Source organism: Punica granatum, chromosome 3 (genome assembly GCF_007655135.1).
Source record: "Punica granatum isolate Tunisia-2019 chromosome 3, ASM765513v2, whole genome shotgun sequence".
Classification (NCBI taxonomy): domain Eukaryota; kingdom Viridiplantae; phylum Streptophyta; class Magnoliopsida; order Myrtales; family Lythraceae; genus Punica; species Punica granatum.
The window spans coordinates 18,212,078-18,234,409 of record NC_045129.1 but is presented as its reverse complement, the minus strand read 5'-3'; the positions used below and the strand labels follow the sequence as shown (position 1 = coordinate 18,234,409).

Genomic DNA, 22,332 nt, shown 5'->3' with positions numbered 1-22,332 from the left:
ATCAAATGTTCGACGGCAGAATGTCAAGTCTTTGCAGCTAATAGTATTGACCCTACCCCGTTCAAAATTCTCGACCCAATTTTTGATCTTGACGATGTACATCTTATATCAATAAGTCGAATCAAACCCATGACCAAATGTGAATTGCCAGCCGGAAAAATGGAACAATGTTAGTCTCAAAAGCTCTATATAAATGGTGCACTGCATAAGACATAAAAAGCGCACCCCTTAGATTTATACATAACATATCGATAAAAGCAATGGCGGCTTCTCGATCAATCTCAATCATCATGAGCCTCATGATTCTGGCCCTGGTCATGTCTCCAGCGCCACCTTGTCATGCTGCTCGACTAAACGAGCGAGGTAAATCCTTCTCATGTCTGTAGAACCCAACCATAATATGCTTCTAAAACTAATTATTGAATTATTTGACTGATTGATGAAGTTTCTAATCTGACATTGGGGGTTCTATAGTTTTAACTGGACCGATATGCCCGGCTTGTGTCTGTTGCTCGCCACCGCCACCGGGTTCCTGTTGTGAGTGCTGTACTACGCCTGTTGAGACATCAGCAGAAGGATCGCCCTGACGAATTAAATTGCTGGAATTTGCCTGGGGGTTTCTGGCTAAAAGATTAGCATGAATAAGAGGAGAAGCCCTTGCTGTTGATGTGTTTCTTTATGTAATTTCTAATGATAATAAATAAACTCTCCGCCGATGGGGACCAATAAGCTTTTAGGCATATACGACAGAGATGAATGGTTCAAACAATATGGTTGAATCTCTCTCGTATGACCGATGCTTTCTTTCTTGTAAAATCAAATTGAAGCTGGAAAATAAGCTTGTCTTTGGTTTTCGAGTTGTATAATGATTCAACTCAATTTGATTTTATACAATAATTGTAAGTGTTACAAATATATTGATGTGTAAAGATATATATATATATATATATATATGTATATATAGATACGAAAGAGATTGGAAATTTATTATTAAAAAATTGATATGTATATATAGATGTGAAAATATATGAGGAATTTATTATTAAAAATTAATTATAAAATGATTAGAAAAAAAGTATGTGATAAAATTTATTATTAAATTATAAAAAAAGATAAAAAAATAATGATAGTGTTATTGAATTGAGAAAAAAATAAAGTTGAGTTGAATTAAGTAAAAATATTATTTAGAAAACAAACAAAGCCTTGATCTCCTTTTCTTTTACATAGAAACTCATCTTTTTTTTCTTTTCTCTCTACTAATTCTATTATCTCATATATAGTGGAGCTCTTTTTTTCTTTTTTTTTTCACTCTCTATTTTCTTCCTCTCTATTCTTGCCGTTTTCCTTTCTCACTTGCTCACTCTCTCGTTTTCTATGAATCTCAGCATCTACCTCACTTTTCTCACAAATGAATCTCTTGATTCGGAGCTGATCCTCATACACCTGATTAGGTGTCAATGGAACAAGCGTCACCTTTCTCCCATCCTTGACAAAGGAATATCGATTCTTATACCCATAATGTATTGCTTGGCTATCAACTTGTCACGGCCTCTCAAGCAACATACGACTAGGTTGCATGAGCACTACATCACAAAGGACCTCATCATTGTATCTCTCAATCGTAAAGGAAACAAGAACTTGTTTGTTCACCTTCACTTCTTCACTTTCATTCAACCATTACAACTTTTATGGCCTAGGATACTTCGATGTATGCAGTCTCAACTTGTCAACAAATAACTTTCTAGCCACATACACAGCTGCCCCCATCAGTGATCAAACTACAAACCCAATCATTCACGTGACATCCACTATAGAATATATTCTCCTTTTGTACATCATCTCTCTTCTTCTTCTGTGCTTTGTGCATTAAGTGCTCTCATGATTACTAAGGCATTCCCCTTAGCAGCATATTCATAATCACTAGAATCATTATGTGTTAGCGTGGAATCACTTTTCTCATCTTCGGTTTTAATCTCTCCACTATTTAGCATGATCATTGCCTTTTTATTTGCACATTGAGAAGCAATATGCCCAGATCCCAAACACCAAAAACATTTTCATGTCCCTATTTCTTTGAGATTAGAATGTAGATTTACCTCTTTCCTTGTTGTCCCCTTGGCTCTTGCTCATGCCCTTTTCACAATTCAATTTGGGTGTCTGCATTGATCTTGAACTTTCACCCCATTTTGACTTCTAATTTGAAGAAGAACCCAAATAAGAATCACTCTCTTACTTGGTTGGTCTCCTTCTCTTGAGTTGTTGTTCCACTTTCATAGCCATGCTAACCATATCTTTTATCTCTACATAATGTTGCAACTCCATCACATTAGCAATTTCTCGGTTCAAACCAGATAAAAATCGAGCCATCGTCGCCTCTTGATCTTCCTCAATGTTTGCCTGAATCAAAGCTATCCCTATTTCCTTATAGTAGTCTTCCACACTCATTGTTCCATGCCTTAGACTTTGCAATTTTAAATGCAAGTCCCAATAATAGTAGGAAGGACCAAATCACCTTTGCACGATTGCCTTTATATTATCCCAAGTTTCAATAGGCCTTTCTTGGTTCTTCCTCCTTCCTTAACCAAATTGTCCCACCAAACAATGGCGTAATCGGTGAATTCTACTGTTGCAAGTTTTACCTTCTTTAATTCCGAATAGTTGTGGCAATCGAAAACAAGCTCCACATTCTGCTCCCATTTCATGTAAGCATCGGGATCATTCCTCCCTTGAAATGGTAGTATCCTCATTTTAATACTCCCGATGTTCCTATCTACTCCATCTCTAACTCCTTGATCTCGCCTATCTTGTCTTCGTCCCTCGTTCCCAACTCCTTTAGCTCTCCTCACACATCCCATGGATGCCGCTTCATCATCTTCCTCATAATCTTCATTTTCTTCATCTTGAGCAATTGGTGGTTGGTGTTTTTGCCTCCTTGCATTGGGCGCTTGCACATGTTGTCCGATTCATTCCTCTTGCAACTCGTTAAGGCTTTGATCTTGCCTTTCCATTCTATCACGGATGTTAGCATCCTATTTTGGCTCATCAATTCAAGCAATGCGCGTCAGTAGTAATTTAGGCCATGGCTTGAGCATCGATACAGAAAAAGACTCGATAGAACAACAAATCACTATTCACCCTCAAGTCAACAGAGACAAGCAAATGATTCAAGCATACAACAGAAGAACTTCCAGAATCATCCAGCGATATACAAAGCAAACAGAGAACCTAAACAGATTTCAAACCGGCATTTTCAGAATACAACACAAACAGTGCTATTTTCTACTGGTTCACCCGACCATTAGAAGATAGTCAATATTGGGCTTCAAAAATCCATTGCAGTGCTAAACATATGAAAAGTGTCTCCAAATACATTTCACAGATCATCTGCTCTATACAGAGTAATTTTTTGAATACAGATAACTTTTCAAAAGAAGTCCAAAACGCCGGTTCATTAGACAAAAGTTAATGCCCGATGTCAGACACAGTCATACCCCGCTGTTCTACAGATCATGAACATCACTTCAGATTGATTCTCGGAAGTCACGTAGACTCCTCGAAAGACTCCCGAGTGATATAACAAGCATACCTTTCAGTGGAAATGCATAACCGGAGACTGGTCTGACGAAACATTGACAAACGAAGTTAGCCATGCATTACCTCGAAAACTATAGCAGATAGACGCAATTGGTCAAATCAAATTGCATAATCCATTTCAGTTTCCCGAATGATCTCTAAGGAGCAGAAAATGTCGTTTTCAACATAAATCCATAACCGGAGGTCCTTCTGGCGAAAACTTGACGTCGGATGATTAGCTAACACAATACTAATTATCCTAAGGCTCAATGTGAAATTCTCAAACTGAACTACATAAGTCATCTAGGCCTCACAATGGTTCTAGAATGATTCCAAATGACCATTGACAGTCGTTCGAGATCTGTTTTCGACAAACAGAGATTGTAGAGATCTCCGGATCACCAAAGCAACTCATGAAGCAATTTGAGAAATCTGGTTGCGGACTCCTAGGACGTCTCTGGCTCCACATTTGCAATACCGGCTTAAGAGTCAACTATTCAGTCTGAATGATAATGCATGTCAAAACGACCAACGTGAAATGCAGATGCAAGATATGCATTTAGAAACGGCTAACTTTGCTCTAATCGCTTGAAACGAGCAAATTCGGCTTCCGAACCCCAAAACCACATGAGCATTTCTCATGCAAAATAAGCAATCTTAGGCTCATCGGGATCGTTTACTCGCGCACATTGTCGATACGTCGTTCTTTCGATTCACGAAACTCAAACACGCGACCAATCGACACCTGAGCTTTCCCTACTCATCTCCAACCCAAGTGGGACCCACGACATCTTCTTCCCTTTGCCCTTGACAAAATCGGCCACATATTCCCATTTTGCCCTCAAAATATCTCAAGTCTTTCACTTTTGCACTCAACTATCAACATTCTTCCATTAATGCTTTCTTATCCTCTTCCAATCAAGCCACTTGCTTAATCCATCTTCATCCTCCTCTAATCAGCCGCCCCTCTCTTAATCATGCCCATAATCACACTTTGTTTGCCTAATTACTTCATTAACTTTACCTATATATGCTCTAAGCAAACTTTACTTAATCACTTCCAATTGCCATCATCTCTTGCATCCATCCACACTTAGCAAAAGCTCTCAAGCATCCATAGCAACTGCAGCCATGGCAGCCCACTGCTCAGCCACCTCCAAGCAAAAAACAAGAAAACATTAAGTCGGAAACCATGGTGATCACTATTCCGACTAAAATCCAAACTTCACATCCCACATATTTTAGACCCCCTGAGTCCATTTCCAAGCTTAGATTTTCAGTTTGAAACTTCTAACTCGTCGGATCAGCTCAGTACAGAACTGGGCAGTTTTGCCTTCTCGGGTTCAACCGGCTTATCTTGGTTATTCCTAACCTTGAGGGCCATTTTGTACCACCACGATCATTGAGCCACCTCAAGCCATGTCTTAGGAGGTCCCAGGGGTCGTGAGCCACCTTGCACAGCCGCCGTTTCACGCCAACAAAGTCGATTTACCCCGACTGTCCAGTCGGGTCAAGCTTTCTAGACTGTCTTTACTTTTTCTTACAGATTGGGTCGACCCGAGGCTCTTCTCATCAAACGACCGCCACAGTCACCTCCAGGGATCTCTTAGGAGTCGGGAGCCATCGACCTTGTAGCAAAAAACCATCGGGAGCCTCCGGGAGAGCTGTTTCTTTCCAAAAGTCGGGTCTGTTTTGGCCCAATCGATTTTTTTTTTCCGACTAACCTCACTTTGCTTGTGATTTCAGAAAAATCTAGATGTGCACTTCTCACGAAAATCGCCGCAAAGAGCCTCTTAAGAGTCCAACGGAACCGGAACGATGCGAAGAAGCCATCCCAATCGACTGGAACAGCTCGCAAGCCGGATTGTTAGTCGGGTCTGTTGCTTCAAAAGGGCAGAACCGACTTTTAGAAACCTATTTTTCCGACTTTCCTTGATTTCTCTCACATCCCAAGACTAGGTATAACCATTCCCGACTTAGAGGAGCTAGGACTTTTACATTTTCTTGCGTTTTGTGGGCGATAAGGCTGTTTGAGACCGGTTCGCATGCAAAGTTGTCATTTTTATGCATTTTTACATCGTATTATGCATGTTTTCATCGTATAACGCGTTAAGCATATCGAGAATAGGCTATTGACGGTCTCCTTGCCTCGACTTAAATCATTTCCCAAGTTTTATATTTTTCTGCTTCCATGATGTCGGTACCTTTTTATCGATTCCTTTAATATCACGTTTGTGCATGCTTATATGTTAAACATGTTTTCCGAGATCATGATGGTACCGACTTTGCAAAATACATGTTATTCCTCGTGTTTGATGTTTGAGCATGCGAGAAATAATCGAAATCCAGTTAAAGAGACCACCTGAAACCCAAAACGGGTGAATGAGGCTCACGACCATCCTCAAGAGAAAAGGGTCGTGAGCTCCTTGACCTCATTCGGGTCAAGAACAGCCTCTTTACCTCGATGAAATCCATTTGTCGGATTTTGTGAAATCGCAATTTTAATATTGTCGCAAACCGCATTAAAACGCCTTTAAAAATGCTATTTTTTCAAGCAACGAGCATGAATTTGTGTATTGGAGACTTTTGCAAGTCCATTAGGGTCCGAGGGTATTTTGGTCATTTTGACCAAATTTTTCTCGACCTTCCTTGACCCGTCTTAGTCGCCGATTCATGAATTGTTTTCATCAAATTAAGCTTTTCGGGTATTCAGACTCCATTCAGGTGGTTAATTCATGATCTCTCTGATTGTTTGTAACCCGCACATTTATTGCATTCGACAATAATTCACAAACATTAATTCCACAAACGGGTTAATTTGGACGCTCACATGATTAATCCATTTGGCATTAATAGACATGCATGAATTGGCCATTAACTGGTAACTCGCGTCGATAAGTTGCAAAATGAAGTTAATGCCCTTTTCAAAACTCTCATATTTCAAAACACGAGACGCCTGATCCGATGTAGCACGGACGTTTGGGAAGAGCTTGTGTATCTTGACTTAAGTTTCTACCTGATTTCAGGTAATTTAGGTCGGGATACAGAATATCTTTCTAGATTACTTCCAGGTAGATCGACCGGTTCTTTGGCTTTTTTGGGGTTCTTGCATAACCCTAGAAGATCCAGGGAATTGATTGATATCGGCTACAAGTCGAGGTGGCCCGCATCGCATTGTTTCCCTTTTCTGAAAACAATTTTCAAGTCAAGGGCAAAATCGTCATTTTGCAATTTAGCGACACCCCAGGGGTTAGCTTGATAGAAACACCACAGTACGAGATACGAATAGGCTACCTATTCGGGTGCAGGTTCATCTGCATAGCCTTTTCTTATCCAATCGATGAGTTTCTATTATCCTACCATAGTTTCGGATATTTAGTCGGGTATTCTGGATCAAAACACAATTACCTGACTAATCATACATTCGACCTAAGCACACATGGGCAATAGTGGATTAAGGCCTTAGGTTCTAAGCTTTTCAGGTAAAAAGACTTATTCTGTAATAATCTGTAAGCATTGTAGTGTCACAATACAGAACAATATTTTGTCTGTTAAGCATAGGAAATTTGCATGTCAAAATACTCCGGTTAATAACATGTTAACTCACGTACACTTGGCAATAACAAACTCATTGTCTGCAATCCGCATGTTGTTTGTTACTTTTCTACTCTTGTTTGTCTATGTGGGTCGACCCCGACTCATAGGCCGTATTGCACTTGGGGTCCAACACCCTAATCATCGATCACATGATCCAACATCCCATTCACTGAGTGCGTAGTTGAATTCAGTTTTCGGTATTTTCCCAAACTCACGGCGAGTCTGAGCGGAATAATAACTGAACGCGAACCGACCGTGATTCAACCACTTGTAATTTGTATTTATTATTTCGAGAGCACATTATAAGGGCATTTCCTTTGTATATTCATTTCTGTAAGAATCCGGTCTGTAAGTGAACGGTCCCGAGAGTTGAACTAATCGAGTCGGTCTAATGCTTACTCGGAGGAAAGTAAACCCGAGCTTTTGAAGTTTCGGTTTGCACGAGAAATCGACCACCATGGTCCGATGAACCGTAATGCGAGGATAGTGAACCGATTCCTCGACATACGGGCCTACCTTTCTCTTGGCTTCTCAATCCACATCGTTTAGTTCATCGAATTTTCGGCGTCAAAACGTGTAAGCCGAGTGCAACTTAATTCACCCGGTAAATAAAACAACAAGCATAGCAAGCTAGAGTATTGAAAAAGTGTGCGGGATATAGGCCCGCACGTAACGTGAACTCCCGAACTCGGACTTTTCGATTCCGCATAATCAGTGCCTTAGCAAAACTAGGTGTATCATTACCCCTAGACCTAGGCAACTCACCGACCATCGATTTTCGGGTCATAAACAGGTAGTGACGACTCCTTCTCACGCGTGTCCGTCACGCATCCCCGGGAATGTGGACACTCCCAAGCCACGTGATTCGGTCAAGTGCATGCGGGTCCCGACGAGAGCACATTCGGGTCCGTACAATGGAAATATCTGAAAACAACATCCATTCTCTCGAACTTGCTACTCGACATTACTACCATCCTCGACTGTAGACTCAGTGCCTTTTCCTGCCAAACTCGTGTTTGCAATATGGAGAAAATTGGAGTTATGATCTCACAACTACTCGCTCACGTGTTTGCCATCAAGTTAATGTCACTCAACACTCGTGTTTCGCTCAGTTCAATGACTTCTTGTTCCTCTTATATGCTTACCACTCTTGCATCTTTCCTCTCTAATTTCCCTCTCAAAGATCTTTAGAGAACTCAACAACTCACAAATCAAATGCAAATAACTTGTAACAATTTAAAATAACAATTAATATATCGGTCCAAATTTAAACACAAACTAACAAGGAAAATAAATGGTCAAAGGAAATTTAAGGAAGTAAGGAAAAAAGAGAAAAGGAAACTAGTAAGAAGATGGAAAGATTTAGAAATTAAGAAGGGAATGTATCGGAATATTATATGAATGGAAAGATATAGGGGATTATATAGGAAAGGGAATATGAAAGAAAGATGTAATGTGCAATTATGGGAATAGATACAATATGGATTAACAAGAAAGGAAATTAACTTTAGAATGATCTGATGCAAATAATTCAGATCAATTGACACCGACAACGATTGCTTACAACTCAAAGACACTTCATACCAACTTCTTTCCTTCCTTTCATTCTTTTTCTTTCAACTTTTTTTTTGTCCAAAATTTTCTTCCTTTTTTTTCTACTAGAACTTTTTTTTTTGCTACTAACAATCCACAAATGACAAACTACACGGAATAAAATTCAATAAATTGAAACGAAAATGATAGAATACTTGGAGCCTGATGCTCTAATACTAAAATGATGTGGACCTCACAAAGGATTGTGAAACCCGACAATCAAGCTTGAATAAATTCTCAGATCGCCAAAAATAGATTTAAATGAAAAGGATTATTGACCATTTTTTTTTATAAAGAAATAAGAACCAATAATATCATTGTGCTGAACCTCACAAACTATCACAGTTGATCGTTCGAAGGAGTATAATGCAGAACACAAGAGAAAACATCACCAAAATAGTCTAACCTCCGATTAGCTATTCAACCTCATTTATACACCTAAGAACAATTGGAAAGGAATAAACTTGACAAATAGACTAACTTTAGTTTCTTAAAACTAGAAACAGTAAAGGAAATTAAAGAAATACCGCCTAAAATTGTTGGCAATCATTTTATTTCAAGTTCAACATCTCTCAACTTTCCTTATGCGTTTACTCCGATTTGGGTTGGGCTATCGACTATCTTATGGCAAGTCAATCGATTAAAGGGCCCAATTGAATAAGACTCATCTTGGCCCAAAAAGTCGATCATCAAGCTCTTTATAGCTTGTTCAATTCGTCTTGCCTTCGCTCATTTAATTCGTCCACTCGGCACATGCAAGTTTCCAAGATCTTCTGCATCAGTTTATCTTCACGAATTCAACTTCCAAGCTCATGTTCGTCGGTCTCATTTACATGTCTGTGATCCCCATCAGGATCAATCACAACATTTAAAGAAAAAGAGAAGGACCGGTATGTGGTTGAAGTCATTCCTGAGAAAGGGTGCTCTGCTGCTCTCTCTTAGGCGTGGAATATGAATCCAGCATTAACCTCTAAGGTTGGATTGGTATTAGGCAGTTGCATCGGCAGGATTGAAAGTTATTGAGATACTTCACCCAACTGACTTCGTCACAAGCTTCAAAGTCTGTCCAGCGGGCATATATATCCTCTAGTTGGCACTCAGAATGTTCTACCCTACTTCTTTGTCGTGGCAGAGAATTTGCATCCTGCACAGACAGATAGTGGCAACGACTTTGGCTTAGGTGCAGTTTCTGAGCTTGAATATGCTACTGCATCAAGCAGTCATAAAAAGGCTAATGAGAAACAAGTTGCTTTTGACAAGTTCTCAGAGAGGCACGAGACGCTGCTCATTGCCTTCACAAGGCAGAATCCAGAGTTGTCAGAGAAGTCCTTCTCCCTCTTGCTGAAAGTCGCTTGGTTCATTGAATTTGACAACAAACGGGCCCATTTCAGCTAGAAGATAAAGCACCAGAATGATCACTATCACAACCCTCCAAGGATCTTAATGAGAGGGGCTTATATTCTCGAAGACTCATATTAACAGTTGCGCGTAAGATCAAGTCAGGATTTGAAGGGGAGGCTACATTTTCAGGGTGAGGTGGGTATATCAATGGTGGTGGGCTAAAGGGAATGATATCAACTGTTGTCTCGGGTCATTTTCAGCAGGGTACCGTTTCTGTTCCCTACAACAGTAGTTGGAAGATGAATCGACTTTTCACTCTAATCCCAATATTGTTTACCAAATTCAGCATCTTTTGCACTTCAAGACCGTTGGTCGAGTTGTGTCTTTCTCTGTTTTAATGTGCTTAATTGATTACTTCGAGTAGCGAGACCCGGTTGCTTGCTTCTGCTTCTGTTTTTCTATAAGGTCACGAAAGCACGGTTTGATCTAAATCTTTCTACAAGCATATCTTGGGGGTCAAAATTACCAATCTCGACATTGAGGTTATTGATCCTGGTTACTTCGAGAATCTGATACGGATGCTCGAGGTACGCTTATATGGGACCTCGTTTCATTATTCCCATTGTTGACAGTTTCTTTGATCTCTTGAAAAGCTAATGCTGTTTACGAATGGGCAGAGGTAACAGAACAATAATTTCCCCATCTGCCCCAGCATCTTGGAAGTTCTATTCTTATCCTTTGCTTTGTTAACTGAAGTTCTGATTCTTAATTTTATGAACCAAATAGGGAGGTTACTGACTATAACTGCTCCTTGGGGAACGACATATCAGTCACCAAGGAGAACAAGCATCAGTATGTTGATTTAGTAGCTAGCATCACTTAACAATGGCAATTCGTCCTCAGATTAACGCTTTCCAAGAAGGATTCAACGAGCTTATCCCTAGGGAGTTGACATCGATCTTCAATAACAAACAACTGGAGCTATTAATTAGCAGTCTTCTGGTGATTGACTGTATGTTTTCTGCTCTGCCAATTTCCATGTACCTTCTTCGGCATGTTTTAGAGACTTAATCATTAAAAGTATGCATTTTCTTAATAACTTTTGTCCCTGGATGATATGAGGGGGCACATATAGAATATTCGGGAAATATAGCTACATCCCCTGCTATCCAATGATTATGGGAAGTCATTTAAGTTTTCGGCCAGGAAGACAAGGCTTCGCTCTTGCAGTTTGTGACCGGCACTCCAAAAGTGATAAACTTCGTTGTACTTCAGGCTCGCGTAAGTTCCAAATCCACAAGGCCTACAGCAGTCCCGACCACTTACCTTAAGCTCATATTTGGTATGAGCTGTTCTAACATAATTCATCGAAAGGATCGTGATTCTTAGAATCAAAACATAGTACCAGGATGTCTGCTTTTGATGATTCATGCAGCTTCAATCAGCTCGATCTTCTTAGAGGCTGCTGCTTGCGATTCATGAGGTGAATGAGGGGTTTGGGTTCGGTTAACAGAGGCCATCTTTTTTGGACTGGAACGAACAATGCACAATGTATATATTGGGATTCTCTATCATGAGCCAAAGGGAGGAAATTCTTTAGAGATTATGTGGATGAACGTAAAAAATTACCAAACAAATGTTGATATAATCACTGTACAATTTTTTTCTTTTCTTATTTCGCAATTGTTATAGAAAAAGAAGAAGGCTGTTGCAACTACCGGCTTGCAGTTACTGTTGTAAACAACTCATGAATTGAAAGTGATTATACAATCACCAAAAAGAAGTCATTATATAAAACATTAATAGCTTGTTGATAAGAACTCGAAATATTATTGTTCGAACAGAGAAAGGATCTTACAATTGCCAAATAGATAAACAAAATTCTATCTCTCACGTGATATTGCATAGTAACCGGTCACATAATTTTGAGTCACATTATTACCCAAAGAAAATAATTATGAGTCACATTACCTGATGTTTGACCAAAAAATATATGTATACATCCGTTAAGGCGTAACCCTAAATCATAGGTTGATCGGACACTTGAACCCTCCTCCCGAGAGGAGCTCCTTATCCGCATTGCCCGCACCTAGTACCATCATGTCTGGAGGATCCACCGTGCTGCTGCAGTTCTATGGCGGAGCAGCGTGTTACTTCTCCCCATCTCCTCTGCCCTCTGATTGGCCTTCTCCATCAGCCTCTCCAAGCACTCAATGTAATGCTTAAGCTCCTCCTCCTCCAAGTCCTCGGCCGATTCCTCCCATCACCACCGTGGCTTCCCATTGCCGTTAGCCTGCTGGTGCTTCCTCGCTTCTTCAAGCCTTGAGAGCGCCTCCCTCTCCTGCTGCCTGTACTCGTTCAGCCGGTCCTCGCATGACAATGGCATAACATTGAAGTCATCCCCCACAGTAGAGGTTGATCCAACAAAGCGACGAAAAATCGCATCCCCAGAGGACTTGCTGTACACGAACGGGTTGCCATGGGGGGAGTAGGTGTTGATCACGATATCCACCCCACACAGCAATGCAAGTTCGCTGGCCTTCTTGAGTAGGCCGCCTTTTCGCTTCGAGAATGTGACCTCCCTCGCGTTCTTGTCCTCTATCTTTTTCAACTCGGTCCTTCAAGTTCTCCGGCCATCACATTGCTTCCTTCCACCATCCTCGCCATCGGCCATTTCTCTTACTGTCGTGCGATATTTCACAAGTGGTTGTGGCTCTCACTGAAATTCTCAAGTGGCTTATATGCATCTACACGCACATAACTAGTAGTATATAAATATGATAAGGGGAACGTATTCAATATGCTAGATCAGGAAATATACCATGTTATTCCTTACCCAAAAAAACCTTACCCAAAAATATACCATTTTATTGGCCAGTTTCGAGTAGGTCAGAACAGGAAATAAATCCCTGTTAATATATTTAGGAAATATATTTATTTTATTTCATCTACAAGTATCTTTTTTTGGGTGTACGTTTCTACGAATATTATTCAGAGTAAGTTGCGCCGATACCATGCATATGTATATTGCGTACTGTTTTTGTTTTTTTTTGGCGAAATATGTATAATACGTAATCGGAATACATTGGCAAGCTTTACATGAAGTAATGACGGGTTCGTTCTATTACTAGGACAATTCATCGCGCTCGTATTAGGTGTAAGTGATAAACCTAGAACCTGAAAAACCGAAAAAATTCTACCTTACCTAGCCCGATAACCTGAAGTTTTGGGACCTAGATATAATTTGATTTTTCAGGCTGAGAAAGCCAACCCTCTACAAGCTGGTCCCCAAATGGAGAAAGCCAACCCTCTCAACCTCCTGAGTTTATCAATTCCTCTCATCCTGATCATGTTTGCAGACTCCGTCGCTCTCTATATAGTCTCAAACGGGCACTGAGGACATGGTTGCAAAGCCTCAGCAATTTCCTACATCAACTCGGGTTTTCTGAGTCGAAAGCGGACACTTCTCTATTCATCCTTCGATGCTCTTCCTGCATTATTTTCATCCTAGTCTATGTCAATGACATCATTATGACTGGGACGCTTGGCGCATCATTCTCCTCCCTCCTGTCTGCCTTGCGTAAGGAGTTTGCTATTAAGGATCTCGGTTCACTTTTTTTTTTTTTGGGAATGGAAGCTCGTGTTGACTCCATTGGGCTTTATCTCACTTAGTCAAAGTACATTCATGATATCCTTTCCCGTGCCTCTCTGCTGGAGTGCAAACAAGTGAATACTCTAGTAGCGGCAGGTTCTCGCCTATCACTCCATGATAGTGACCCATTTGATGACCCATCTCTTTATCGGAGCATGGTTGTCAGCCTCTAGTACTTATCGCTGACTCGACCTGTTATTGCCTATGCATTCAATCAGGTCTGCCAGTTCATGTAGCGCCCATCTACCACTCACTGGGTTGCATGAAGCGTATTTTATGGTATCTCAAGGGCACCATCACTTATGGCCTTCATCTTCATCCCGGTCCTATTTTATCTCCGCATGGATTTTCTGATGCTGATTGGGTTGGGAATCCTGATGATCGACGCTCTGTGAGTGGTTTCGTCATCTTTCTTGGTACCAATCCGGTTTCTTGGAGCTCCAAGAAACAATGCATTGTGGCCAGGTCCAACACCGAATTTGAGTACAAGAGTCTTGCTAATACCACCGATGACATCATTTGGCTACAATCACTACTTCGAGAACTGGGTTTTCCATTATGACATCCTCCCACTCTCAGGCATGACAATGTTTCTGCTATCTATCTCACAGCGAATCCACTCTTTCATGCCCGAACCAAGCATATTGAAATTGACTAGGCTTGCCATTTTAATTTAATTACCGCTTAATTAAGTTCCGCTCATCTTACGCGTTTTGACACCGAAAATTCGAAGAAACACTCCAACCGTCCACTCTCCAACTGGGATTCTTACATGAATAAATGTACAATATAAATCCTTACATTGTCCTCTCAAATAAATAAAAATTACAACAACTGAATCTCGATCTGTTCGCGTTCGGTCATTATTCCACTCGTTCTCACCGTGTGGTTTGAAAAGACTGAAACTGAAATTAAGATGCGCATTCAGTGTTTAGGGGATTAGATCCCGTAATCTATGATTGGAGCGTTGGACCCCATGTGAATCATGTCCTAAAGGATCGGGCTCGACCCGCATAACAAACAAGTGCATAAATGTAATAAGTAAGCATAAATAATCAAACAATGAGGGGATGGGGCATTCGACATTATTTTTTGTGGACCCGACAAATACAACGTTTGTAATCGAGTCTCGGATGTGTGTGTTGTTTTTAGAATTTCCTGTATTGTGACAATGAGGCTTTTACAAATTGTGACAATAGTGTTTTTGCCTGAAACCCAAAACCTAACCCTTTTACTCAACTATTTGTCCGTATTTAATTAAGCCGAGTTTGTGATTAATCTGTTTTCCCGTGTTTTGACCCATTCTAAACACAAACCTATGCTAGGATGACGGTAGGACAAGAACCGGTAGTCATGCCCTTGAATCGGGAAATATGTGTGTGCATGAAAAATCAATATTACATGGTACGCATCTCGGTGTTCTTGAAATTGTGAATTTTAAAAGGGCATGACCAACAGTTCTTGAACTGTCGACACGATTACAAATTATTAATCAATTTGTGCAATTCATTTAAAAGAAGTCAAGTGGTTTATTTAGCCAAGTTTGGCATCCCGATCGTCTTGTGTGTGGAATTTTAAGTTGATTAAAATTTACCGAATGCTTTAATTTATGGATTTCGAGCCGTTGGAATGACCATTAGTAGGCCGCCCGATAAACTCTAATTTCCGACCGTCTTGAAATTAAAATAAAAAATTGATTTTAAGCCGAGTTTACATGATTAAACTGATTCGTGTGAGGTTTCGAATTAAACAATGAAATAAAACATTTAAAACACGGATCAAAAGCAGATCATCACGTCAAGCACGATAAACATACATATTTTACACAATCGGTGCCGCCATAGTCGTGATAAACACATACAAACATGCACAAACACAATATTAATGGAATCAATAAAACGGCATCGACTCATGGAAGTGGAAAATCATGCAAGAACACACATCGTCATCTTGTATACATCTAATTACAGAAACAAAATAATTAAAGGGGCACATACGTTGTCGGTCGGGGATCCAAGTAGGAAAGGATAAGATATCTTTGGAAAATTCCCAGGGACTGATCTGAACTATTTTAAATAATAGGGACTGCTTTGAAAATTCGGATAAAGTTTTAGGAGACCGATTTGAAAATTTTGGAAAAATGGGGACTGTGTAAGAATTACTGAAAATATCCTAGGACTAGTTTGAAACGAATTTAAAAATTTGGACTGATATGAAAAGTGAAGAATGCTCCCTGGACCGAACTAAAACAACTTTAAAAGTTTTCGAAACTGATTTAAAGATCCTGAAAAATTCAAGGACCGATTGGAACGTGCTGAAAATGGTCGGGACTCGACTGAAACGAATTTAAAATTCGGGGCAGATATGAAAAGGGTGTAAAATAGCCCCGGGACTCAACTGAAACGACATGAAAAGTTCCTAGGAGTGGTTAGAGAATTCTGAAAAATTCAAGGACTGATTGGGAATTATTAAAAATGGCCGGGACTTAACTAAGAATAATTTTAAAATTTAGGGAAGATTTGAAAAAAAGGCAAAAATGGCCTCGGGACTAAACTGAAACAACTTGAAAGGTTCCTTGGGATGCTTGAAAAATTCTGGAAAATTCAAGGATTGAATGGGAAATGGTAAAAGTGACTGGGACTTGGCTGAAAAGAATTTTAAAATTTGGGGCAAATCTAAAAAAATAAAAATACGTCCTCTGGACTGAAATGAGACAAAATGAAAAGTTCGTAAAATCGAGTTCGAGACAAATTCGATTAGCCACGCAACCCAATAACGCTCATTTCACATCATATTCATCCAAGCAAACATAAACATTCAGAAATGGAGCCCTAAACATGCCACTAAGTCAATGATTTACCTAGTTCGAGAAGTTGAGGGGTGATTCTGTAAATAAGAAAAAATAAAAAAAAATTTAAAATGTTGGACGAGTTGGGCCGGTCTGACTGGGCCGAGCTTCAGTGGGAGTGGACTGGGTCGAGTGGGCCGAACGGGCTGCTGCAGGGCCTAGCGAACTGGGCCGGATTGGGCTGGGCTAGGCCGACGTGAGATGGGCCGGGCTCCTGGGCACTGATGGACACGAGCTGGGCTGCTCGTGACAAGCCCGACAGGCAACGACAACGCCTGGGAAGGAATGGCTGGCTTAACGGGGACTCTTGGACGTTGCGGCCAGGGCTACGAACGACAGGGACGTCAGAAGGGTCGAGCAGCTCCGAAGATTTGCTCCGACTATGGTTGGTACGGGCCGGGGAGCTCGGAGAGGATCATCGGCAGCGGCTTCCTGGCGCAACCGCAACGACACCCTTCAGCTGCCAGAAAAAAAATGAAAATAAAAAGGGATCAAAAGATCGCGATTGCTCAAGGAGGTACGGGATGGTGGCGCCACAGCAATTGTGGCTCGAGACTGAGGGAAAGGGGATGAGTCTAGGTGGGGGTGAGCTGAAGGCGAATGAGATGGGGTACGGGCTGGTCAGTGAGGTCAGAGAGTGAGGGAGCTGTGGGGAGGATCCGGTCGGCCGAGCTTAGGGAGAGCGGGGTGAGAACGAGAGTGAGGATGTGTGAGCTGAGAGCACCGGGAAAAAAAAGGGTGTGAGGGCGAGTTGAGGTTTTTTGAAAATCCCAAAGAGACTGTGTAGAGGAGCTTAGGGTTTTCCTTTTTTTGGATTTTAGGGAGAACTCCAACTGAGAGCGAGAGAGAGCCGAGCTTCGTTTCTTTTCGTTCCCGTTATTTTGGGTGGAAGGAGGCCGAGAGAGAGGGAGAGTGTGCTAGGGTTTTTTTTCTTTTCGTTTCGTTCTCCTTTTGTTCTCTCCCAAAGAAGAAGAAAAGAACAGAGGAGGAGAGTGTGGCGGCTAGGGTTTCGAAAGTGCTTTTCGCGTGAGCTGGAGAGAGTCGTGGAGGAACAAAACCGAGAGAGAGAAAGAGAGAGAGGAAGAGCTAGGGTTAGGGTTTTTTTTAGTTCTTTTTTTTTCACCTTCAGCTGCCAGGAGAAGAAGGGAAGATAGGAAGGGAGAATAAGACAAAATAATGGGGGGAGGGGAGGAGAGGGGGCAACGGTCAAACGACCGTTGCCTCTGATTGATTTTTCTTTTTTAAAAAGTTGGTAACGGTCAGGGGCCGGTCAGAGCTTCTGACCGATTTCTGACTGGCTCCTGACCAGCTCGTCCTTTCTGTCTTTTCTGTCCCTTTTTTTTAGATTTAAAAATTTAAAATTTAATGCGCATATAGGTTAAAATTCTCGTCTTTGCGATTGGATATTGAAAAAAAATGATCCGAGATAGGCATTGTGTTCAGAAAAATTTATGGATCAATGTTATGCAATAAAATATTTTCGGCCCTCATTTTAGTCTCGAATTTTAAAAAATTGACACTGACGCACGTGAAATTCAAAAACTACCAATGGAGTATTTTTCGACAAAATGGTAAATTGGGGCTAAATTGAGGAAATGTTATATCTCCAAAAGTCGCGAGTGCTCAAGCAATTAACCAGAAATACTTCCCTCCGATGGATGACAAAAATGACGATTTTGCCCCTCTAGAGCCGATGGACCGAAATTGGGTGCTGACAGCTTGCCCCTCTTTGGTTACGTGCTCGGATAGAGGATGTGTCCAAAGATTATGAGAGGCACCTCGTTTGGTCCTGGCGACTATCCGGTCATTCTCCCAATAGCCGATTGCCATCTTGTTTTGGGTATATAGGAGTAAGTTATGTAAGTGCAATGGGCCTGTTTGTGGGAAGAAAAAGACAAATGAGTCATAGCAAGGAAATGATACAATGTGAATTTGTAACTCAAAACAATTAAGGTGATGATGAAACCTATAAAGTAATAAATATGGACGCGAAGTCCTGAAAGTGATAAATGTGGACGCGAAGTCCGAGGACATGAAGTTCGGAAAGCAGTAAATGGGAACACGAAGTTCAGAAAGCAGTAATGGGAACACGAAGTTCGGAAAGCAGTAAAGATGGACACGAAATCCGAAAAGCAGTAAAGGTGGACACGAAGTCCGTGGACGCGAAGTCCGAGAAGCAGTAAATATGGACGCGAAGTCCGGAAAACAGTAAAAGTGGACACGAAGTCTGTGGACGCGAAGTCCGGAAAGTAGTAAATGTGAACGCGAAGTCCGAAAAGCAGTAAATGGGGACGTGAAGTCTGGAAAGCAATAAAGGTGGACATGAAGTCCGTGGACGCGAAGTCCATAAAGCAGTAAAGGTGGACACGAAGTCCTGGAAAGCAGTAAAGGTGGACACAAAGTCTGTGGACGCGAAGTCCGGAAAGTAGTAAATGTAGATGCAGAGTTCGGAAAGCAGTAGAGGTGGATGCGAGGTGCGTGGACTCGAAGTCGGAAAAGCAGTAAATGTGGACATTGTGCGAAAGTGCAGGGAATGCAGAAGTAACAGATAGTGTTGGGGAATGGCGTGGGGTGCCAAAAAGGGAAGATTCTGATTTGTTGGATTTGAGTCCATATTATGCTTATGACGGCGCAATGGTAAGCCCTGTTCGCCACCCGTCGCGTGATTGAGCGTCGTGTGCCTCCTTGAGGGCCATCCACTCGGGTTGGAATTGCGTCCCTGTCGCATGCGGCAGACATAAGTCCGTCAGGAGGAGACACCTTTTAGGATCCGCATGCCTGTACCTGCGCGCAAGGAACGGTGGCTAACGGTCGTTGTCAGTTACACGATACCGCTGAAATTACGATGTGCAAAAGGAATATATGTAGCGATGATTCGGGGATTTGAACTTGGTGGCCATTTGAGGGGTGGTCGTGTCCTCGAACTCATGTTTGACTAATAGAAAGGCTTTTTGCAGAATGGGGCATGGCCCGCAGAGTTTTGAGTAAAGGTAAAGAGAGGGATCTTTAGGATCCTCCAAATCAAGGATACGACGATTCGACCCCATTTCGAGGCATGTCTCGAGCCTGGAGAGTCGAAGAGAGTTTGCTTGCGTTGAGTACTGCTGAACCACTACTAGCCGTAGCTTCACGCGAAGTGCCGCTGTTCTTTCTTGGTCAAGCCGACAATTGCCCCTAATTTTTGCCTAGGCCGCAAGATGAGAGACGACCTAGCGGGGGTTTTTTTTTTTTTGACTCTTCTCACATGAGTATTCACCTTTTACTACGATCGCCCCTGTTGGGGTCCGATCGCACCTCTCGGTTCCTCTAACTTTTGCCTAGACCACCCTTTGCGGGTTTTTAGCCTAGCAAAGGAATTGATTTGTGCTCTCCTTTTACCACGACTCCCCTTTGCGGGATTTTAAGTCGTGCCCCTCGTTCCCTGACTTTTGCCTAGGCCGCCTCAAGGAGGTTTTCGACCTAGCGGGAAAATTATTATTTTTCTTTCTGAAGTATTCTTAGACGAGAAGGATTGAATGGATAGGGATAGTACTTCTTGACGAAGAAGGCTATCAGGGATAGTACTTCTTGATGGCGTTGGCGTTGACTGGGAGCGCGTTTTCAGTCCCGTCCATGTCGCTTAAGATAATTGCCCCTTCGGAGAAGGTTTCCTTGACGACGAAAGGTCCGTCATATTTGTATGCGAACTTGCCCCGGGAGTCAGGTGTAATGTGAAGAACCTTTCGCAGGACGAGGTCACCGGGGTTGAACTCACGGTGACGGACCCTTGCATTGAACGCTCGAGCCATTCTTTGTTGGTAGCATTGGCCGTGGCAGAGTGCTGTTAGCTGTTTCTCGTCGATGAGATTGAGCTGTTCGTAACGTTGTTTTGCCCATTCGAGCTCGGACTCTGCGAGGATCCTCATGGAAGGAATCTCCATTTCGATTGGGAGGACCACTTCCATGCCGTAGACCAAGGAATACGGAGTTGCCCTGGTTGAAGTGCGGATAGATGTTCGGTATGCTAAGAGCGCGAATGGGAGCATCTCGTGCCAATCCTTGTAGGTCACCGTCATTTTCTCGATGATCCTCTTGATGTTTTTGTTCACGGCCTCCACCGCACCGTTCATTTGGGGACGGTACGGCGTGGAGTTGCGATGGTGTATTTTGAATCGCTCACAAAGCTCGTCGATGATCCTGTTGTTCAGGTTCTTGGCATTGTCGGTGATGATCGTCTCGGGGACTCCATATCGGGCGATGATATCGCGCTTAAGGAAACGTGCCACGGCATTTGCGGTGACCGAAGCGAGTGTTATGGCCTCGATCCACTTGGTGAAGTAGTCGATTGCCACCAAAATGAACAGATGTCCGTTAGACTCTTTGGGATTGATAGGACTGATCACATCGATGCCCGACATTAAAAAGGGCCATGGGGCCGCCATCGGGCGTAGCTCATTGGGGGGTGCTTTGATTTGGTCAGCGTAGACCTGGCACAAGTGGCAGTGTCTGACGTGTTTGGCGCAATCAGCCTCCATAGTGGACCAGAAGTAACCCAGGTGCATGAGTTTCTTGGTGAGTATGAGACCGCTCATGTGGGGCCTGCAGCTCCCTTCGTAAATCTCTCCCATGAGGCGTTGTGCCTCGTTTTCGTCGACACACTGGAGTAGTGTGGCGTCGAAGGAACGACGGTAGAGAGTCTCTCCGCTTAGGAAGTAATGCGCTGCGAGTCGCTTAAGTGTTTTCCGGTCCTGACGGTTGGCGAATGTCGGGTATTGGCCGGTTTGCAGAAAGTGTTTGATGTCTTCGTACCATGGCTGTTCATCGGTCGCATCGATTGCCCTGCAATGAGCCGGGCCTTTGGTAATCTCGATCTCGAGTGGCTCGATGAGATTTTCTTTTGTGATACTCACCATTGATGCTAATGTCGCAAGCGCGTCTGCAAACTTGTTTTTGACGCGCGGTGTGTATGTAAACGAGATTTTCTCGAAGTTCTCCGCTAACTCCTCGAGATACTCGTGGTATGGTACTAGCTTCGCGTCTTTCGTCTTCCATTGTCCCAATGTTTGGAAGATTGTGAGCATTGAATCCCTGAACACTTCTAGCTCCTTCACCTTGAAATCGATTGCCGCCTGCAGGCCAAGGATACATGCCTCGTATGAGGCCACGTTGTTGGTGTAGGAAAAATCGACTTTTGCTGCAATCGGATAATAACGTCCGTCTAGGGATATCAGCACTGCGCCGATACCAGAACCGGTGGAATTCACTACGACGTCAAAATACATCTTCCATGCGGGTTTATCTTCCTCCTTATCCACTCGGAGGATTCCTTCGTCCGGAAAGTCGGAGTTGATCTGCGTGTCATCCTCGATTGGAAATTCCGCCACATGGTCTGCAATTGCTTGCCCCTTGACTGATGTGCGGGGCACGTACTCGATGTCATACTCCGTCAGCTGACAGCGCCATTTTGCGATGTTCCTCATGGAGGAAGGGCTACCAAGTAGATATTTTAGGGGATCCACTTTTGACAGCAAGCGGATAGTGTGGTAGAGAGTGTACTACCGTAGTCTCTGCATGACCCACACCAGCGCGCAGCACATCTTTTCGATCTCCGGGTAATTGGATTCCCCTTCAGTAAACTTCTTGCTCATGTAGTAAATGACATGTTCTGCGCGCGTGGACTCATCCTCTTGCCCCAACATGCATCCCAAGGATTGTCGGCGCATTGTCAGGTAAAGAATGAGAGGTCGAC

At 42.4% G+C, this 22,332-nt stretch overlaps 1 protein-coding gene and 1 long non-coding RNA gene across 2 annotated transcripts; one reads left to right on the top strand and one right to left on the bottom strand.

Annotated features, from left to right (window-relative positions):
• The first annotated feature begins 202 nt into the window (after window positions 1–202).
• Window positions 203–917, top strand: LOC116201624. Its single transcript, XR_004155908.1, has 2 exons — window positions 203–363; window positions 475–917. It is a non-coding gene; the product is annotated as an uncharacterized LOC116201624 (long non-coding RNA).
• An 11,288-nt stretch (window positions 918–12,205) lies between these two features.
• On the bottom strand, window positions 12,206–20,524 carry LOC116200437. The gene is made up of 2 exons (XM_031531287.1): window positions 20,169–20,524; window positions 12,206–12,722 (listed from the first exon to the last, which is right to left on the bottom strand). Exons 1-2 carry the CDS (start codon window positions 20,522–20,524, stop codon window positions 12,368–12,370), a joined length of 711 nt encoding a protein of 236 aa, XP_031387147.1. The 3' UTR covers window positions 12,206–12,367.
• Between the last annotated feature and the right edge of the window lie 1,808 nt (window positions 20,525–22,332).